General features: G+C 38.8%; 2 protein-coding genes across 2 annotated transcripts in view; one reads left to right on the top strand and one right to left on the bottom strand.

Moving 5' to 3' along the window:
• dnajc17 (DnaJ (Hsp40) homolog, subfamily C, member 17) overlaps positions 1 to 20,670 on the top strand; it is a 56,730-nt gene that overhangs the window by 34,593 nt on the left and 1,467 nt on the right. The window lies entirely within an intron of this gene.
• LOC103030988 (cdc42 effector protein 3) lies at positions 3,986 to 10,436 on the bottom strand. Its single transcript, XM_022672589.2, has 4 exons — positions 9,753 to 10,436; positions 8,447 to 8,583; positions 6,602 to 6,981; positions 3,986 to 6,026 (listed from the first exon to the last, which is right to left on the bottom strand). Exons 3-4 carry the CDS (start codon positions 6,894 to 6,896, stop codon positions 5,722 to 5,724), a joined length of 600 nt encoding a protein of 199 aa, XP_022528310.1. The 5' UTR covers positions 6,897 to 6,981; positions 8,447 to 8,583; positions 9,753 to 10,436; the 3' UTR covers positions 3,986 to 5,721.

Raw genomic sequence — 20,670 nt, 5'->3', positions numbered from 1 at the left:
GCAGTATGTTTCCTTGCGCGTTATTCGTTCATGTCTGTGTACCGATAACTGTATAATTTTTCATTATTAGGGTCAAGCGGATTGCAGTTTGAGGCCCTGAATGGTGCAAAAATGAGATGCGAGATTGTGCGAGTTAGTCTACAGTCGTGAGTTAGTGTAACTGAAATGTGATTTGACGCAGCCCAGAACTCCCTAAGTGGTATCAGATTTAGAAGAGGTAATTTGCACACAGAGAAAGAAAAGAAAGAAAAAACCCTTATGAAATAAGGTTGCATGTTTTCAGTAGTGTTGGCTTCCACTGCCAGCTACAATCAAAGGTATGAACGGAATGCCTCATGTGTCAAAACAATATTTTGCCGAAAGTTATGTGAATTTAATGAGAAGAAATGTATATTTTTTTAATGTTTGTGTGGGATCGTGCAGGTTTCTGGTATTCAGGGTGATAGCAGAGTGGAATTCTGGAGAGAAAGTGCAACCAGATGTGGTCGGGGTTCCTCGCAGATTAGAACGTCTGGCTTGTTGCACAGAACCAAGATAATTTGTCTTCCAATTACTGTCTCTTTCTTCTCACATCAGCTGTGTGAGATTTGAGCGCTTGCTCTTCTTCGCGTGAGTTCACCATCAGAGAAACCTGTTGTCATGATCATGATATGAGGCCAGCCTTTCTTTTAGTGCTGCTCATTGTTGTTTTTATATTCAGGGCTTTTACTCAAAATATTGCAATGCACACAGCATTATGGGAGACATACCAGAGTTCAAAAGAGGACAAATTGTTGGTGCACGTCTTGCTGGAGCATCTGTGACCAAGACAGCAAGTCTTTGTGATGCATCAAGAGCCACGGTATCCAGGGTAATGTCAGCATACCACCAAGAAGGACCAACCACATCCAACAGGATTAACTGTGGACGCTGTAAGAGGAAGCTGTCTGAAAGGGATGTTCAAGGGGGTGCTAACCCGGATTGTATCCAAAAAACTCCATAAAACCACGGCTGATCAAATCACGCAGAATTCAATGTGCACCTCAACTCTCCTGTTTCCACCAGAACTGTCCGTCACCACAATAAATTATTGTGCTCTAAAACCAGGTGTTTCAGTTTCATTGTCCAACCCCTGTAGATTGCCATGCTATTTGTGCGGCACATTTGGAAATGTGGATATGAAGCTTTTTGAGCAGAGTTTCGTTGTGGTTCTCATGTACCCTTATCATAAAAAAAAGGCTGCACATTCAAGAAATCAAACAACATGAATGAAACTTGGTGGGTAGTTGTGCCATACTGTTGTGGAGTGACTTAGGCCAAATCTTGTTTCTCTTTTGTAGCCCTACCCCTTGTTTTTGAGTTTTTTTAATTCCCCTTGGAACAGATTTGGGAAGGAGAATGGATAAAATCCTCCCTGTTAAAATTTTAGCAGCCTTCAAGCACCCAATACAGATATATAACCTATAGCAGTGTAACGCTAAAGTTCAGAGCTTTATTGTATGTCTTCAGCCATACTTTATTCTCTTATAAGCTTTTATTTTATTTTATTTTTATTTTTTCCATTATACCTTACCCAAATGCTGCAGCCTCTGCCGTCTGCTGCGCCTTTAAGGTGGAACAGGAATGTTAGCTAGCCTAGCTAGCCATGTAAAGAGAAAAACTGCTAGCAATTTATTTCTATACTTGTTATGAAGAAAAAATAAATAAAAAATAAATTCCGGAAATAGGGGGTATTCTATTTTATAACAAACAAAATGCTAAAATTTGTGGGGTTCTTTTTTGTGGGCACCCAGCCTTAGTGGAAATCTGGAAATCTACAAAAACTCTTAGGGTACCCCAGTAAAGCGCTGGCTTGGGGCATTGCGGCTGTGGCTAGCGCTAGCTGTTAGCCGCTAATGCTAAGAAAAACTGGTAAGCCTTTGAGAAAATGTGGAAATCTACGCTTACTGTAAAGAATCGGAAGTGCTGGCTGGCTCTCTGTGGCCTTTATATGTTCTGAATTTGATTAAAGTGGTGAAATTTGATTGGACGGATGACAGGACCTGCTGATGCAGCATCCACTGATTTGATATTGTGCTGTAAGAGCATGATAAAGATCACTGTCTTTCTGCCTTCAGCTCTTGTCTTTCATATTAGGTGCTCTTATGTCTTATAGACGCTACTGTGAGCCACAAAGTATCCAGTAAGCATCTGGTCCTCTTATTGGATAAGAAACGGTGAGGATGTGGACTTGCTTGTACCTGTAGTGCTTTCTAATCTGTAGTGTGGTGTACGGTTGTGACAGTGGTTAGCGCTAGTGGTGAGCTTCTAATGCTAATGCTGCTGCACCCAGCCTTATTGGAAATCTGGTAATCTAAGCCTACTATAAATAAACAGAAGCGCTTTACTCACCCAAATAAACAATTTTCAGGAGAGAAATCTGTGTAGATTAACATACAGTGCTTGATTGAATTACAGTTTTGCTTGCTTAGCTTATCTTTAAACCACATGAGCACATTGTCACCTCTGATTGGTCAGAGCTGTCTGGCGCTGGAGCAAGAAAAAAGATAAATTTGTCGCCACGCATTAAAACCGTGTTTTCAATGGGACGCAATGCTGCGAGCAGTGAGCGCTGCACAATACCACACTCAGTGTGTAAACAGCATGGAGCAAACTTGGGGTCAAACTTGGTGCCGTAATTTATTTGTGTTTAAAAAAACAACAACATTAATCGCATTTGTTAGCGCTTTAATGTTGACAGCCCTAATAATTATCTATATATCTGTAAATATCCTATATCAAACTGGATGTTTTCTATTTACTATAACCATTTTAAACTATTTTAAACATAAAAAAACTATAAACATAAAACAGTTCTTTATTTACACTTACATTTCTTTATTTATAAAGAAGCTTAAAATAAAATAAATGATATAATATCAGACAAATGATTGATTACTCCCAGAAGATATATGTGGTTATTTGCATGGGGATAATTAACTCCTTAAAAAAAGTATAAAAAAAAATACAATAAGGTCTTAAAATATTTAGAATGAAATATAGAAATAGAATAAAATAGCTTTTATTATAACAAAAATAAAAAAAATGTGTTTAGTGTACCTAAATATCGCCAACATTTAAAAATATGGTGAACTATTATATTATACCCTGAAATATGGTGCCATATCACCCACCCCTAATTATCACATCAGGGTTCTACTTTTTTTCTTTTATTGTTTTTAGCAAAAGAAAAATACACACTGTTCTCATTTCCCATTATATATCTACTAGGGACACATTATATCTGTGCAGTATCATTTATTTTATTTTAATCCTGGATATATGGAGATATTTGAAGTGCATTATTATTATTATTAGTATCATGACATTAGTTTCTGGATCATTGACTTCTGTTACAAATCTGATAAAATTATTGTATTTTTTTAAATATCTCAGTTAGGGGTGTACCATATCGGTAGTTTAAATTGTTGAAATAACTTTTTTTATTCAGTGTTTTGTCATATCGCCAAGAGTATCGATTATCACAAAAATACCATGAAATATCGTGATTATATTTTAGGGCTATATCGCCCACCCCTAGCGCCTCCAGAAGAATGGGAGCGTAGTGTAAATTGGGCAGCCCCCTCTTGGTTCCTGATGGCCCCCCGTGGCGGCGCGGGCCCCTGGTGGATCAGTGATGGCGTGGGGCCCTGTTTATTCAGCAGGTAGTGTTTAAACTCGCATCACGAGGAGCGCTGCTATAATGCACGGCCCCACAGCCGGGCCCAGCGTCCCGCATATGTGGAAGTATCGCATTTCCCCACATCACTGCTCACGCCACCGTCGAGAAAACAGAGGTTTACAGCTATAAAAATAGCAGCAGTTAATATGAACACGCAACCTGGATCTGGTTCCGTCCACTCGGTACTGAAGGCAGAGCGTGCACCATTGCGTAAGACCATCGGAGCACCATTGGGGGCCTTCCTGAGAGTTTGCTGGAGTGCAGTTGGGAAAGAGACTTCACTGGTAGAGAAATCAACAACTTATAATATCATACAGGGGTTGGACAATGAAACTGAAACACCTGGTTTTAGACCACAATAATTTATTGTCTCGACGGACAGTTCTGGTGGTAATGTGGGTTAGCACCCGAGTTGTAACCCAGAACATTCAGGGTTCCTCAGTGTAGCGCTCTCTTGTGGCATTAGCTGCTAACAGTGGCAACAGCTAATGCTAACGCTAATGCTGCTACACCCAGCCTTAGTGGAAATCTGGAAATCTAGAGATCTCTGTGAATATATATATATATATATTTTTTTTTTTTTTTATTAAGAGTTACAGTTTTGTTTACTTAACTTAACTTTACAGACATAGCCACCCAGTAAAAGACCTGCTGAATTAGATTTAAAAAATAATGGCGACACCCCTGTTCCTTATGTAATTTGAATCTGGTCATAGAAAATGAAAAAAATGTAATTTTTATTTAGAAAATTTAATTCAATTGGTCTTAAATGACATTGCTTGTCTTACGATCTTATTGTTGCATATGCCCTCATTGCAAACCCACTGAAATGATATATATGGTGCAACCCTGATCTCTACTTTTTTGTTTTTTACTTTTTTGATCTAAAACAAAGAAAAAAAAAACATTAACATGATAAAATAATAACATACTACAAGAAACACCAGCCACAAGTCCAGCAGATTCTTTATAAAAGTATAAATCCTGAGATGATTACAAAAATGTCTATCCTGCTTCTTTAGTAATACATAAAATTACAGCTTAGTGAGCTGCTTACTTATTAACTACATTCTGGAACTTTCTTAGCTTTATTTGCAGACGTGTCTTATCTCCTCTTATCTCTTCTTCTTTTCTCTGCTTGTAAAGAGTCCTTATAAACTACAGAACGTTTTACAGGAGTGTAACTGAGTCCTGATGTTGTCTTTAAAAGGAAGTAGCTTGACAAAAACATATTTCAAATACTTCCCAACACAGGTAGCAATAAGCTAAATAAGCTAAAACAGGGGTCAGCAATTAGGTTGGGCGGTGGGCCACAAAAAATAAAAATATGTTTTGGAAAATGTAAAAAGTGTAATGGGATTAAGTGCTACAGACTAGTAGCTCTCCAGCCCAGAGGGTTGTTGAACCCAATTGCAGAACAGTTGATCTCAAAGCAGGAGAACCCAAGAAGAAAGAAAAAAATGAATAAATATATATACACACCGCTCCTCACGCGGGATTGAACCCGTGTCATCAGGGTCACGCTCCAATACACTACCTCTGCCCCAGGCTAGTGAATTGGGACACGGCTGGGAAAAAACGCCCTTATAAGGAGATAGGGAGCCCGAGAACGGGTAGACAGGGGAGGAATGTAAACTAAAGCTCCCCAGAGAAGCTTTTTATCGTATTTAGTTTTTTGGTTATTGTTCATTATAGTTCAAACAACCTCACAGGCCAGATGTTTCATGCTTGCGAGCCACATCTGGCCGACCCCTGAGTTAAGATGTACTGTTGAATAGTCTTGTAGAGGTTAAATATCCATTGAAATGCAACAAAAAGAAGGTTAAAATCATTGAGATCCATTGTTGTCCAAGCAAAGTCTTCATCCTAGACATTTCCCAGAATTCACCATTCTTCAAACAGGGTTTGAAAGGAAAAATAAAGAAAGAATCCAAAGCCAATGATGGTCCTTTAGTTACTATTCCTCTGAGTATTCTTTAATTCCTCTCACAGAGGCACTGTTCATGTTCAGAGTTTATCCTTTACTGGTTGATTCTCTCCATTACCCGCAGTACGTCATCCAGAATCGAGGGTCCCAGGTCCAGGTTAAAGGAGAAACCTGTGTCCGGCTCCTCTGGCTGTGCTTCTTCTGTGCTGGTTTGAGTAGAATCTCTGCCGGAGCTCAGGCTCCCTCGTCCAGGGCTCCGGATCATTGCAGCTTCTTCAGCGTGGAGTTCGTATTCCTCTTCCTCAGCCTCCTCAGTGTCCAGGAGCGGCAGAGAGCTGCATTTTTTGCGTCTCTGGACTGAAGGCCGGTGCTGCGAGTCCCAGTCAGGGTCGCTGTGGCCTGAGGACGGATAATATGGCAAATTTTTATAATCACAGTTATTTTATGATGTAATTATTACACATATAAACAGGCATAAACAGGGAATTACATCAGTTAGCTACTGGTGGCTGTTGTGCAGTTACTGTAAAACAATTAAAACATTTCTACCTTACAGAGAGATGCACAGACGGACGCACAGGTGTCTCTATGACCAACTGTGTCAGACATAGACTCATTCAGTTGGACACAGAGACAGGCTGACACACAGACAGACCATCACATAGACAGGCCAACACAGCTTCAGTCAGACACAGCTTCATTCAGTTTGACACAGAGGAAATCGGACACAGAGACAGACCAACACAGACTCAGATAGAGACTCATTCAGTTGGACACAGAGACAGTTGCACACAGAGACTGTCAGACACAGAGACAGACCAACACAGACTCATTCAGTCGGACACAGAGACAGTCTGACTCTAAACAGGCTGAACCTACTCAGTGTAAGGCAGGTGGTGATTATGTAAAGGCTAATCAGTGTAAAATTAAACAGAAATTGTATTATTATTAATATTCGTATTGCTCACTCGTACCGTTTGCCGGCTCAGTTTCCTCCAGGTTGAGGCGGGGGGGTTTTGGAGGAGGAGCACAGGCCATAAAGAGGTTCTGCTCACTCTGAGAGCTCTGACGGAGGAGACCGTGACCCTTCTTCAGGAAGGAGAGATCCCCGAAACTGTCTCTGTGAGCGTCTGAGCCGATGTGAGCGAGGTGACGGAAATCTGCCAGGGGAAGACTGATCATATTCACAGATAGAACCTTACGCTTTGATATTCGCCTCGGCCATCTTCCTGATGGAGACTTTCCTTCAAATGTTGTTCTTAGTGGCATGATGAAGAATTTAGTCCACAATTTATGAAAATATATAAAATCGAAGAGTCTTTATCAGAGTCTGTACATCATGGAGAGATTTAATCTGAAAGAGATTGTTAGAAACAAATAAAGGGTTTAGAAAAAAATGAAATAATCAAATTGATATCTAGATTTAATAATTGTTTTCTTTAATTTTTAAAGGACCAATAAGGATAAAATTTTCAGTAATAAATGATAAAATGATCTGGATGTTTTATTAGATATTAAGGAAACTTGCTCAGTTAAAGCACTGGCAGCTCTTGTCAGCAGCACTTCGGTCAGTATGTTCCTATATGGACTGTGAAGTGTGTCACAGGTTTTCAATACACAATAGCGAGCGAGCGGTGCTGCAGCATGGAAGCTAGCAAGCAGGCTGGTTAGTTGACTCAGACTCATTTAGTAGTAGTTAATTAGTTTGAACATGTATTTATTTTAATTGAAGCATTACCTGTTAAAAAAGAGTTTAAGTTTAGTTCTCCAGCAGTATTAGCATTAGCCGCTAATCGCACTAAGCACTAGCTCTTTGGCTGTTCAGAGGTGAGTATTACTGGCCGGTAGCCTGCTGTTAACTCTGGCTAGCACTGTTGGAGCAGCATTAGCATTACTGCTAGCTGTTAGCTGCTAATGCTAATGATGCAGCTTTAGTGGAAATCTGGAAATCTAAGCTTACTGTTAATAAACGCTTTGAGGCGTTTTACTCATCCAAATAAACAGTGTTTAAGGGAGAAATCTGTGTGGATTTTAAACATATCCTCAATAATTCTTGCTGACTTCAATATTGCCAGTATAATATTGTGTTCACTCAACAAGAAAAGTCCTATTTTTTATTTTTTTTGTTTCAGATCATCTTTTGGATATTTAAAGATGCACCTCGTAAATTAACCCTGGAACACCATTGCTGTTCCTGACAAATGGACATAACAGGAGGGTTAAATGTCTTTTAAAAAAAAAAATCAGCTTTTGTAAGCAATTTAGCGACACAAATGAGCCTGGCACTCTTTGGGCAGTGGGCAGTTTTATACGGCCGGCCTCCTGCAGGTCCTGCAGGCGCATTAGATCCGCTTTCGTGACTCAAAACACTCACGCAGCGAATGCGTACGGCACGAGAGAAAACATGTTTTGTTGGCAATAAAGGTTTTTATCAGCACTTTAGCAGCAGCGGGAGACGAGGGAGCGTGGACCTTACAGCATTCCTTTACAAGCATGTAAGAAGAAGAATGGAGGGAGAGGAATGGAGGAGTTTAAGGAAGTTTTAAGGAAGTGCTCATCTCCCAAATCCAAATTAATGAAGGCACAAATTTAACAATACCTTTTTTCTTTGCAAAAATATGAAAAATATGCATATATATATATATATATATATATATATATATATATATATATATATATATATATATATATGAGAAGGTCACTGATAAGAAATGACTGATAAAATAATAAAAGGGACAGATCAGTATTAGGCTAAAAATCACTATTTAAAATAAATAAATAAATAAATAAATATATATATATATATAAAACAATCCTACCTTCAGCCTCAGGTTTGTGTTGCCAGGTCTTTTCCCCCTTTTTCGCACTTGTGATCGTGACAGACGAAGCTGAAACCTGAACAGCAGGTACCTGAGGTGTTTCTGATTACAGGACCAGGCTTGTTTGGCTATAAAGTCTGAGACAACAGAAAACAGAAAGAGAGTCGTTTAACTGTGAATATCTTTTCCCAGGAAGTGATACCAAAACCATAGCTGAGTATTTTTGGAAGGGAATTTTTGGATGTCTTTTGTTGGACAAGTTATCTGTAATCTCTGATTTTGCCCACAGTTTTTATATCAGTTAAGTTGGGTTTGCTTTGTCTCAACAAGACCTGAACAGAATCTTGGAATAGTGATCTGTAGGGCTGCAACGATTTGTCGATATAATTGACAATGTCAATTATTTAAAATTGTCGACCTCAAATTTTATTGTCAACTAATCATATATTTTTATGGTGTTTTTTTTTGGTGGTTTTTAATCAGTTTTTTCATGCATCTTGGCATCATGTTCTCCTCCTCCACCAGTCTTACACACTGCTTTTGGATAACTTTATGCTGCTTTACTCCTGGTGTAAAAATCAATTCAAGCAGTTCAGTTTGGTGGTTTGATGGCTTGTGATCATCCATCTTCCTCTTGATCCAGAGCTGTGTGTGAGTATCATTATCGTTATGGGCAATGTTTCATAAAAATATCAGATCGAGAGTTGCCCTGTGATTCCCACCCCCTAGTTTGCTGGGTAGTGACTGTGTGCAAAGCATAAATCCAGATTATTGATATACTAATGTAAACACTATATAATAATAATAATAGTTTTTATTTATGTAAAGACATTGAACAGATTGGATTATTAATAAAACTCCATTGCGGATCATGAAGAACATGTCCAAAAAAATAATAAGAACGCACTCGTTGACTTAACAAAGAAAAAGTAAGTATTGTTGTAGAAGATGCAATGCAATCTATTGTTCTCTGGATTTACTGCTGTTAAAAAGACTTCAATTCTACGAAACTGGGTTACACTTGGTCTTCAGATGGAATAATTTTGTGTGGTTTATCGTCTCATAATAGCAAAACTTGAAAGTACCACTGTTGAAACATGGCAGACGTTTGTGCTGAATATTTTGGATTTTCTGAAAAGTAAGCGTTCCCATAGACACTCGTCATTTATTCTCCTTTTTTTTCTCTTTTTCATTCACTCTTTTTGCCTGTCAGCTGCTCCCCATCCTCTTAACAATTTTTTGATCATTAAAAAAAAGAAAATAAAAGGTAAGTATTCTTAAAAGCAACAATAATGGACGTTCTTACCTTGATAATGGAAATTGCTTTTTTACCGCGCCCTTTATACTCAGTGTACAGTGTCTCCACAGTTCATAGTCCTCCTGGTAGATTGGAAGCGGTGAGGTCCGGAGTCAGGTGTGACGGCTGACTCTATTGTGTGACAGTTACTAAGGTGAGGTCTGAATAGAAGGCGTGTCTCTGAGAGAGAGAGAGAGAGAGAGAGAGAGAGAGTGTGCAGGAGCAGGTGGAGGATTTTTGCCTTCTTTCTTTTTTAATTTTTTTCTTTTTTAATTTTTTTCCAGACCTGTTGGGTCCGAGTTTTTTGTTTGTCCTCTGATGGATCTCAGAATTCCTGTAAATCCTGTATAAAACAAACAAATCTACAGCTTTTGCTCTTTTTCTTTCTCTTCTGGAATCTTAACATGTCTCACTCCTGCTGTGTGGATGGTGTAAGTGATAAATGGTGGCCACACAGTGTCCTGTGCTCACCATGTGACCCCATACGAGCTTTGAGAAAGGCAGGCGAGGGTTAAACGATTACTAATCTCTGTGTCATTGTCTGTCTGTGCTGATTTCCTGCGTGCTGTGAGCTTTGCTAAAGCCCTCCCCAGCCCGAGCTTCAGCGCTGTGGAGTATTCACGCAGGTTAGGAATGAAGGCAGTCGCAGCACAGGGACATGTACAGGCTGGCTGCAGTTACACAAGTAGATTTTTTTATTTTTTCTTCCTGTGAAGAACCTGTTGCTGTTGCGGCTCCCACGCCCACCTATCCCTCTGTACACTGTCCTCTCACGTCATTGTACCTGCTCTCCCTTCCCTTACTTAACAGGAATGGAATTTAAATGACACTGGAAAGAGCTGCTGGGACTGCTACTGCTTCTTTTTCTATGTATATGTGTGTGTGTGTGAGGCACAAGCCTGGTACAGCGCAGTTATCAAAGTTGCCAAATTATTGTACGTATTGCATCGTACAGGGGTTGGTTTTTAGACCAGCCTGGTGGCTGGTGTAAAGTGTAAAGGTTCAATTAGCAGGGATGGACAAATTGGACATGCATGTCTAGCAAGTCTTTGTGATGTATCAAGGCCACGGTATCCAGGGTAATGTCAGCATACCACCAAGAAGGAACAACCACATCCAACAGGATTAACTGTGGACGCAAGAGTCTAAAAGCGGCAAGAGTGTATCGTCGTAGCACAGAAAACGTGTCAAAGAGTCTAAAAACGGTGAGAGTGTACAGTTGTCGCGCAGGAAACCGGGCCAAAAAGTCTATAAGACTTAAGTACGTTAGTCTAAGTAATTGAGTGACATAAGTACGTAAAGACGTGTGACGTGGCCAGATGAAGAACTCCCGCGAAAAGCAACCTGACAACCCAGTTTTTATAATAAATATATTATTAGGCTTAGCAGGGATGGCGGTTTCAGCACACTGGTACAATTAAACATTATATTTTATCCATATTCTTCTCCACTCAGAAATGCTTCTGCTTTCAGTTTAGAAACAAAATAATACAGCTTTATGCCGCTTTAATGTTCCTTTAGTGTTCGTTTTTGGGAGAACATGACAACTCCAAAGAACCGGAAAATGGACCTCAAATGCAGCAAAACATTCAAGATCGTTGGGAAAATTACTATTTTTTGACTTTAGATAAAGATAACTCACGTAAAATGGTGTGTAAATGATAGTAATCGAGAAAACGTATTATTCTAAGTAGTATATTTCATTATTTGTTTTACTACAGAGTGTGCGGCCCGTGACTGCACATATCATCGCTGTACTATGAAAAACACTTATCTCTGCTTTTGTCGATTTTTAGTTTACTACATAATTTGAACAGAAAAACTGTCGCCTACACTGTGCCAAAATTTCTTGATGAACGGTCCAATAGAAACTCAATTCAAAATGACCTGAAATAAACTCTTTTTACATCGACTTCCATTGAAAGTTTAGAAGGTTTTTTTTTCTCTCTCCTGTAAAGTTGCTGTTTTGGAGATAAGTGTTTTTCATTGGACAGCGACTTTATATTTCTCCTTCTGGCCCCCAAAATAAAATAAAAAAAACAATTGGACACCCCTGCTCTAGCCAATAATAATGACCGTTCCACCATGTGAAATGCCATAATGTTCTTTTAAAGATCAGGGAAGAGGGCAGCGTAATTCTGCTTCGTCTTTAGAAGAACGAATTCCATCATTTCCTCTCAGCCAGACGTCTGTCAGCTGCTTGTCAAACACGGCTCATGCTTCCACTCAGCGTAATCTCTCCGGGGTGACCTCGGGCTGGGACAGACGAGGGGAACCTCTTTGGTTTTCTCAACAAAACCGTAACTATGACATGAAGCGGGCCTTCTGTTCTACACAGCCTGTTCCAGTGCACGCTCCGAGTCTTCTGGAAGGGAGTCTTCTGGAGTGCAGGGGTTGAACGCTCTCTTCTCGGTTGTCTTTCTGCCCAGAAGAGCTTTCATACTCGTCCAATAAACAGTCGCCCTTCCCTCATCCCCTTCAAAGGGAGCAGGTCTTCCTCCCCAGATGCAATCAGTCATGCAAACGAAACAACATCGGCCCTCATCATAACATTTACCCACGACTGGAACGGCGCATTTCAACAGCTCTCATTCCTCTTCCTGCAGCCCCGCCATTCATGCAAGCAGATCATCAAGAAATTGATGAGGCATTCTGCTATCTGGAGCCTTGTGGCCACACCAAGTTTGGGCTTTCACCAGAGGGCAAGGTGGAGCTGCTTTAATGTTCTTTCTGGTATGCCTTTTGGAGTCCGCCTTGATTACTCTGGCCTTTACTCGCGAGGCGGATGGATTTGAGGAGCAAGATCTTTGCCAAGCTCAGGCCGTCGCCGTTTCCGCAGTCACGTTTCGCAGGGCTTTGTCTCCAACGCCGGGACATTGCAGAATCCCAGTTGCTTGGGGAAAAGTGTTTCCAGATCTGGCTTCGGCTTCGGCTTTGGCTCTGGGCAGCCTTTGAGTCCCAAATGGGGGCTTTTATGTATAGTCATGTGTGTACAGTCTTGTGGATTTGGTTCTAATGGCTTCGTCTGTAAATACAAACACAGTGACAGCTGATTCATAGGCTTAGGTTTACGGCCTCTGCCTTTCCTTTGATTTCTCTTTGTTGTCTCGTCGGGTTTTGGGTATCTAAAGAGCTTGGGTTTCTTCTGCCATCTTCAAATTTAAAAGACGTAAATGATTGCCTGGTCTGATTATTTGTGCTGCAGGTCTACCGATGTCTTGTACATATCTAAATCCAAGATATTGCAAAAAAATAAGAGACGACTTAACACATAAATGATGTGTTTCTTTGATTTTATCAAATTGAAAACCTCTGCAATATAATCAAGAGAAATTTGGATGATCACAAACCATCAAACCACCAAACTGAACTGCTTGAATTTTTGCACCAGGAGTAAAGCAGCATAAGATTATCCAAAAGCAGTGTGTAAGACTGGTGGAGGAGAACATGATGCCAAGATGCATGAAAAAAACTGTGATTAAAAACCACCATGGTTATTGCACCAAATATTGATTATTTCTGAACTCTTAAAACTTTATGAATATGAACTTGTTTTCTTTGCATTATTTGAGGTCTGAAAGCTCTGCATCTTTTTTGTTATTTCAGCCATTTCTCATTTTCTGCAATAAAAAAAATGCTCTAAATGACTAATATTTTTATTAGGAATTTGGGAGAAATGTTCTTCGTAGTTAGAACAAAACATAGAACAAAACAATGTGTATTTTACTCAAATATAAACCTATAAATAGCTAAATCAGAGAAACATATCTTTACGTCAAATAACATAAAGCAGCGTCATGTCGCAAAACCACATCATGAAGCTTTTTTTTGCGAAGATCACTTTATTATCACTTATATAAACCGAGTTTATGCAAAGTGACCACGGCAAAACATTTCATCGTAGCCTACTTTATATATTTGCATGAATAATTGATGAAATTACTGTAGAAATGATAGAGATGATAGAAGGTTAGTAGCACGATAGACACTTTTCTATCATCCTCACGATATTTATCCTCATATCGTACAGCACTACTACAAAGCTTTACAAAGAGTCTGGAACAACTTACGACTGATATTTACCTGCTTGTGACGTCTGGCAAGGAGTTGCTTTTGCTTTTATTAGATCAACCTGATATTTGGATTTATCTTGGATTTAATGCCAGAGAAGTAAACAGGACTTAGTGGAATCTGCAGTCCACTCAGCGTTTGTTAATCACGTTGATGAGATAAAAGACTGTTTATACAGTAAATTACAGAGAATTTCTCTTTAAATTCCTGTGTGAAGCCTGGAGATGAAATGCCTGGTACTTATACTACTGATGGTAGAGTTGCAGAACAATGTTATAATTAGATAAAGACATGCTTGTATTTTTTTTTTTTTTAGCTGGATTCCATTGTATTGTTCAGTGGTTTTTCTTGCTGATTCCATTGGCTGAGGTTTATTGCAGAACTGGAATCAGGGTTAATTGTGCTGCACACTGTGTTAAGTGTATGTATGATTAGATTTGTGGTCTCCACATTGGGTAAGTTCTTCTTGAGAGCTTTCCAAGCATCCAGACTCTTACCCTCCTGTTTAACGGGAACAGTTGGTGGTTTGAGTAACTCGGTGGTGAAAAGAAACAGTGCTGTATCTCGTTTGCATCTCCAGTATGAATGTTGGAAGGTGTGTAGTTTGGAAATGTGTTAAAAGGTACAAATGCTTTAAGACGTTGAAGATAAACTTGGCTGCTCTGAGGGTGAGGGTCCATCCATCACTAGGAAAGAAATGGGGAGTCCGTGGCTTTCGCCCTGACTTTTGTTCACGTTGTTTATTTGCATTTCTTAAAAGATCTTTGAAGGAATTTGCCAAGTATCCTCTGGATCATTCCGAACATCCATTATTCATCCTCCTCCACTCCTTTCTGTTCTGCCAGAAGATTTTATTTTTTGCCGTCAAGCAAACATATTCTATTGTATTTTATGTAAAAGCAATTCTCTCAGTGTATTTTTATCTACCTACAACCTACAAATATTTATTGAACACTTTAGTTTACCTCAGTAATGCTAGTCTAATAAATGCTAGGCATTTATTTGCAAAAAAATGAAAAATGACTGAAAGAACAAAAAAAGATGCAGAGCTTTCAGACCTCAAATAATGCAAAGAAAACAACAAGTTCATATTCATGATGTTTTAAGAGTTCAGAAATCAATATTTGATGGAATAATCCTGGTTAATTTTTGCACCAGGAGTAAAGCAGCACAAAGTTTCCTAAAGCAGTGTGTAAGACTGGTGGAGGAGAACATGCTAAAATGCATCAAAACTGTGATTAACCAGGGTTATTACACCAAATATTGATTTCTGAACTCTTAAAACTTTATGAATATGAACTTTCTGAAGTTTTCTTTGCATTATTTAAGACCTAAAAGCACTGTAACTTTTGACCATTGATTATATTGACCATTTCTCATTTTCTGCTATAAATAAATGCTCTAAATGACTATAATATTTTTATTTGGAATTTGGGAGAAATGTTGTCTGTAGTTTATAGAATAAAACAAAAATGTTCATTTTACTCAAACATAAACTTATAAATAGCAAAATCAGAGAAACTGATTAAGATATTTTTTAATCTATTTTTGGCTGATTATATATTTTTTTATTTCTCTTGGAAGATCTGCCCCTAGACCTCCTCCCCAGTAATGCCTTATCCTCCCTCTCATCTCACTTATCTCATAATGCCCCTCATTTGTTGGTGCATCAGATGCCTCTTAGGAACAGAGTGTGCTGGTGGTAATCCTGCAGACCAGGCTTTAGCTTCTGGCTTTGTTCCTCAACAAAGGAAGCAGGAGGAAGTGGGCATTCTCCTACAAACACACGCAAAGAAAACACAGAGTATTAGGAAGTTATGAGAACACCACCACCATCACTCTATAGGAGCTATTAGACCACTGTTACCTCATATCTTATCATCTCTCACCCCCATAATAACTGTAGCCTGTTTCCCTTTACATATAGAATCTTATATAGAATCCCCCGTGTGTTTTTTCCTTGCTGAGTTGGTGAGGTGGGTGAGTTGGTGAGTTGTTCTCGGGCATGTGGACGCCTGGAGCTGGTGTTTGTTTGAGTTAGTGAGGAGACTGGGGCTCACGCTGCTCTTGTACATCTCACTCCCCCTTAATGATCTCTAAATAAGTGTTTGGCTGCCATTAATCAAGCTGACCACATCCTGCTGACAGAAAAGAATGAGAACAACCAAGAACTAAACGAAAAAGGACCTGAAAAAGTGGACCTTCGGGCTGTAGAGAAGCTACTGGAGAAGAAATTCTTCTTAAATTAATGCAATTCACTAAATCACTTTAAAATGACTTCTTGACTAAACTACTTTATATTTTTGTTATTGGGTTTTTTGGAGGAATCATTGGTATCAGTGTCAATTTAAATTGAAAGGAGATTTTGGTTCTAGATTTAGTTTTAGTTCCAGTCTTTTGACTAATGTATAATAGTTTTAGTCTTCTAGTTTTATTCAATAACATTTCCTGAATAGTTACCGCATTTTTCGCACTTTAAGATGCACTTTAAATCCTTTAATTTTTCAGAAAATCATCAGTACCCCTTTTAATCCATTGCATTTTATGTATAAATTCTACCAGTCAGGTATTAAGGAGCAGTAAAGCCACTCCACTGAAGTATAGAGCTATACAAGAGTTTCAGTTTAGTTCTCCAACACCGAGACTGTAGTAGTATTAGCATTAGCCGCTTCCCGCTATTTTACTGTTTACAGTTGAGTATTATCAGACTGTAGCCTGCTGCTAACCCCAGCTAGCACTGCTGGAGCAGCATTGATATTACCCACTAACTGGGCTAGCCCTTTTTACTGTTCAGAGGTGAGTATACAGGACTGTAGTCTGCCTGTTTACTGTACTAAAACAAGCAATGTGTAACGAACCGCTAGCTAATATCACCCTGGATTGCCAGAGCACTCAGGGTTCCTCAGTGTAGCACCGTCAGGCAGCATTAGCCGCTAACCGCTGGCCGCTAACGCTCAAGCCTTAGGGCTGAAGAAATTTAGGCTTTAGTCTCCCAAATAAAAAGTTTTCAGGAGAGAAATCTGTGTAAATGATCATCTAGCGCTTGTTTGACTTTAAAAAAAAAAGTATTTTTTTTATTTCAGATTTGTTTACTTTACTAGCTTTACTTAACTTAGTTAACTGTGCTCAGTATAGGTGGCCCAGAATTCACCTTTTAAAACGTCAGCAGTTGCTGTGATGTTTTTAATTGACAGGGTTTAAACACGCGTGTGCATGAGAGCGTCTCGATCAGGGAGGCCCTGTTCGTGAAGTCGTCTACAGATACTGGTTATTTATGAGGAGAAATATAACCCTCTTTACTCTGGAGCACTTTACCCTTTTCGCACTTTAGGTTGATGAGATAACGCTGAAATATGTTAAAGGGATGAGGGGGTTCTGGTAGTCGTCTTCTCAGAGCGCATCGTGTCCTGAGAGATACGCTTCTCGTGCTTTTAGTTTGTCAGCTGTGGTTCACACTCCTCTACACGTATTTAATGCGGTGAGGAGGGCTGCGGCCTGATGGGTTCCAGCCCGTTCACTGTTCACTGTGGTGAGTTGCTGTCTGGAGATAAGTGTGTGAGTGTTTAAGGAGGCCTTAGTTTCTGCTTCGTCATTAATCCAAACAAGCTGTGACTCATTCAGACACGGGAGTCTGAGTGAAGACTGCTTCATCCTCCAAACATGTTCAGTCTGACATAATCTCTATGAAGCAACCGACCCTCAGAAACACGCATCCTCCTGAATATGGCTGTGTACTCACCACAGGGTTCACCACTGACCTCATGTAGCGATAAAAGTCACGCATTTGTCACGATGCTTTGATAGATCATCATAATCTAACGTGTGATGCTGTTGAATACTGTTTCTTTCCACATAAGGTGTAAAAAAGAAAAGTATCTCCATTTATTACTCTGTAGGTAAAAGTATAGATACTAAGGTTTAAAATAATTCTGTAAAAGTTGAAGCATCAACTCAAGAGTTTTACTTTTACTCTTTAAGTAAAAGTTTCTTTAAAATAAAGACTTTCTTAAAAGAGAAAATCAAATGAATCAGTGGACTTGCTTTTTTTAAACATGCTTTCTAAATGTCACGTGAGTTTTGTAACCATATTCGGCTTAGAAACCTTGTAAAAAAAATCTGTATATTTAATCTTATTCTAATGATGACTAAGGAGCTCAATCTTAACGCTCTGTCCTGTTACCTAAATTAATTTTTACATCTTATTTGTTTATTGTTATCTGTGTCCTCGTGCTATTAGCATAGCCACCGTTTAGCTATTTTTCATGTTTTTGTGAATTCTATGCTAAAACACATTTTTGGGACGTCCATTCCTGTTACTCAAAACAAAAAGTAACAGGAGTGAGTTCCAGTAAAAGTAATGAGGGCCATTAACAGGAGTGTTTTTTTGTCATCAATATCAATTATTTGACCGTGCAGTCAACCACTTTTTTTAAATAAAGACCTTCTTGAGAGAAAATCAAATGAATCAGTGGACTTGTATTTTTTAACTTGTAGAAAATTAAGTAAAGCTGCCTGAGTTTGAGCAGTACATGTTTTAAATAGTTAAATATGTGTTTTTAGATTCATAGTTGGAAAAAGATTAAAAAAATAAGAAGAAGTTTAATTTGGAAGAGTTACAACAAGCAAATGGCTCCCATTCAGTTGAATGACTTATACTAATAGTTTTAGTCCTTTAGTTCTTTTTTTATAAGATTTGTCTAGTCAATATTTTTTTTTTAATAATTAGTTTGTCTTTTAGTTTGTATTTTTTTATGGTTTTACTGTTTTAGATTTGTGTTATTACCTTGACAATGTTTAATTTCATTTTCCAGCAGGACTCGACACAGCTTGCCACACTGCCAACTGGTCTTATATAATAATATTCTTATCAGTATCAGAGATACAAATTTTGGGTTTTCATTGGCTGTAAGCCATAATAATCATCTACAATTAAGAAATAAAAACTTAAAATAGATCACTCTGTGTGTAAAACACCTATATAATATATGAGTTTCATGTTCAATAAATTAATGATATTCAAAAATTATTTGAGATGCACCTATAGGTGTTATTTAGATATTTCATCCACATCTTCATGAAATCATATTGTGTTAGCAGTTTAAGTGTAGTATCGACACCTTTAAAGTTACTACACCAAAATGGCCCATTCCAATATGGTGCCCACGTTGACCCTGTGTTCAGCCGGCTGTCTGGCTTCATGCAGGGTAAGCCCTGGAGGTTCACTATTGAGATCACCACCACTGATGATAACTCACTCCTTCGATTGTGTGGACTGGTGAGCTCGGTCGTGCCACCCAGGCCGGTTTCCTCTTTCTGTTCTGACTGGCTGTGGGTTTGTGTTCTTGTGGTTTTCTCTGTTTGGTTGTGTTTGTCCGTCTCTGGAATTGGGGTCTGTTCTGATGCAGGCCTTTCAAAACACTGAGAGTCAACACACACACACACTGACACATGCACATACACACACACAGTGTCTGCACGCAAAACCAGAGGAGCTTCACAGCCTCTACTGTCTACTGGTGCCATCAGGCCTGCAGTAAGTGTGTAGTAGAGGTCTGTGCGGAACTGTGCTTTTAAACCCGCTCCCGCCTGTCGCCTGTTTTAGTCTCGTTACTGCCTGCTCCCGGCAAAAATGACCAGTTTTAATCCCGCTCCTGCCCGCCACATACACATTTCTGTCACTCCCACCTCGCTGTCCTCATATGAATGAATTAATAAATTTAGTGCTAAAAAAATTAACTTACGTTTTATTAAAACAGCAATATAGTGCTGTAGATAGAGCTGTCCCATTTCTTATCACAGTTCAAACACATGCCGTCAGGTGAAATGAAGATGCTGAAATTGTCCCATTGGTGTATGGGTGTGTCTTGTCGGTTCATCCTCTGCTTGGATATTTATCAGTAATATCTTGGGAGTTTTTTGTTGCTTTGCATTGGTTATAAACTTTAAACTGCTTATTTTTGGTGCATCTGTTATACTTATGAAGTTCATATATATATATATATATATATATATATATATATATATATATATATATATATATATATATATATATATATATATAGTCTGCTATGGGGGAGGCCAACCACCAAAATTTTCACCAAGATTTCTTTTGAAATGTAAAGTGCATTACAAATAAAATGCATTATTATTATTATATATATATATATATATTTTAATATGAGCATGATGGAGACATCAAGAATCTTGTAGCATAGGCCTGTACACGGCATTAAGGGATTGAAAAATATAAAATAAGGAAGAAAAAAAAGATGAATATAATGTAATTCAATGAAATGAATGAATATATGCATTATTATTATTATTATTATTATTATTATTATTAATAATATTAATAATAATCTTTCTGGTTGATTAGTTGTTTTCCTTTTGTTCGTTATGCTTGGAAATCGTTGCGTGACTATTCAAATGTTTTAGACTATTTACTATTTAGACTATAGTGTGAATAACTAGGTGAAAACAGCTGTGTCTCCTTCCACTAGAGGGCGCAGTGGAGCTGTGGTAAAGTGCAGTATAAGCTGTAGGGGGGTGAAGTTTGGCAGTGTGTGCTTTTTGTTGGGTTTAATTGAAGATGCAACAGTTGTTTATTTACTTAATTGAGCTTGCGTGATGTTTGGTGGTTAGGCGGTGGACGAGAAGCTTGAGCTCACACGAGAGGAATGCTAATGGAAGCTCTGCTTCCTGCACGCTGCCCCGCACTGAGAGAATCTCCTCCTCCTCCTCTTCATTTCTTTCTGTCTTTCTTTCCCTCTTTTCCCTCGTTTTTTCCTCGATTTGCACATCAGCGGGGTGAAAGCTGGAGACCCCAATCATCTCTTCCAGATGGTTTACCTTACAG

Source organism: Astyanax mexicanus, chromosome 14, assembly GCF_023375975.1.
Source record: "Astyanax mexicanus isolate ESR-SI-001 chromosome 14, AstMex3_surface, whole genome shotgun sequence".
Taxonomy (NCBI): domain Eukaryota; kingdom Metazoa; phylum Chordata; class Actinopteri; order Characiformes; family Acestrorhamphidae; genus Astyanax; species Astyanax mexicanus.
This window is presented reverse-complemented; position numbering and strand designations above follow the sequence as displayed.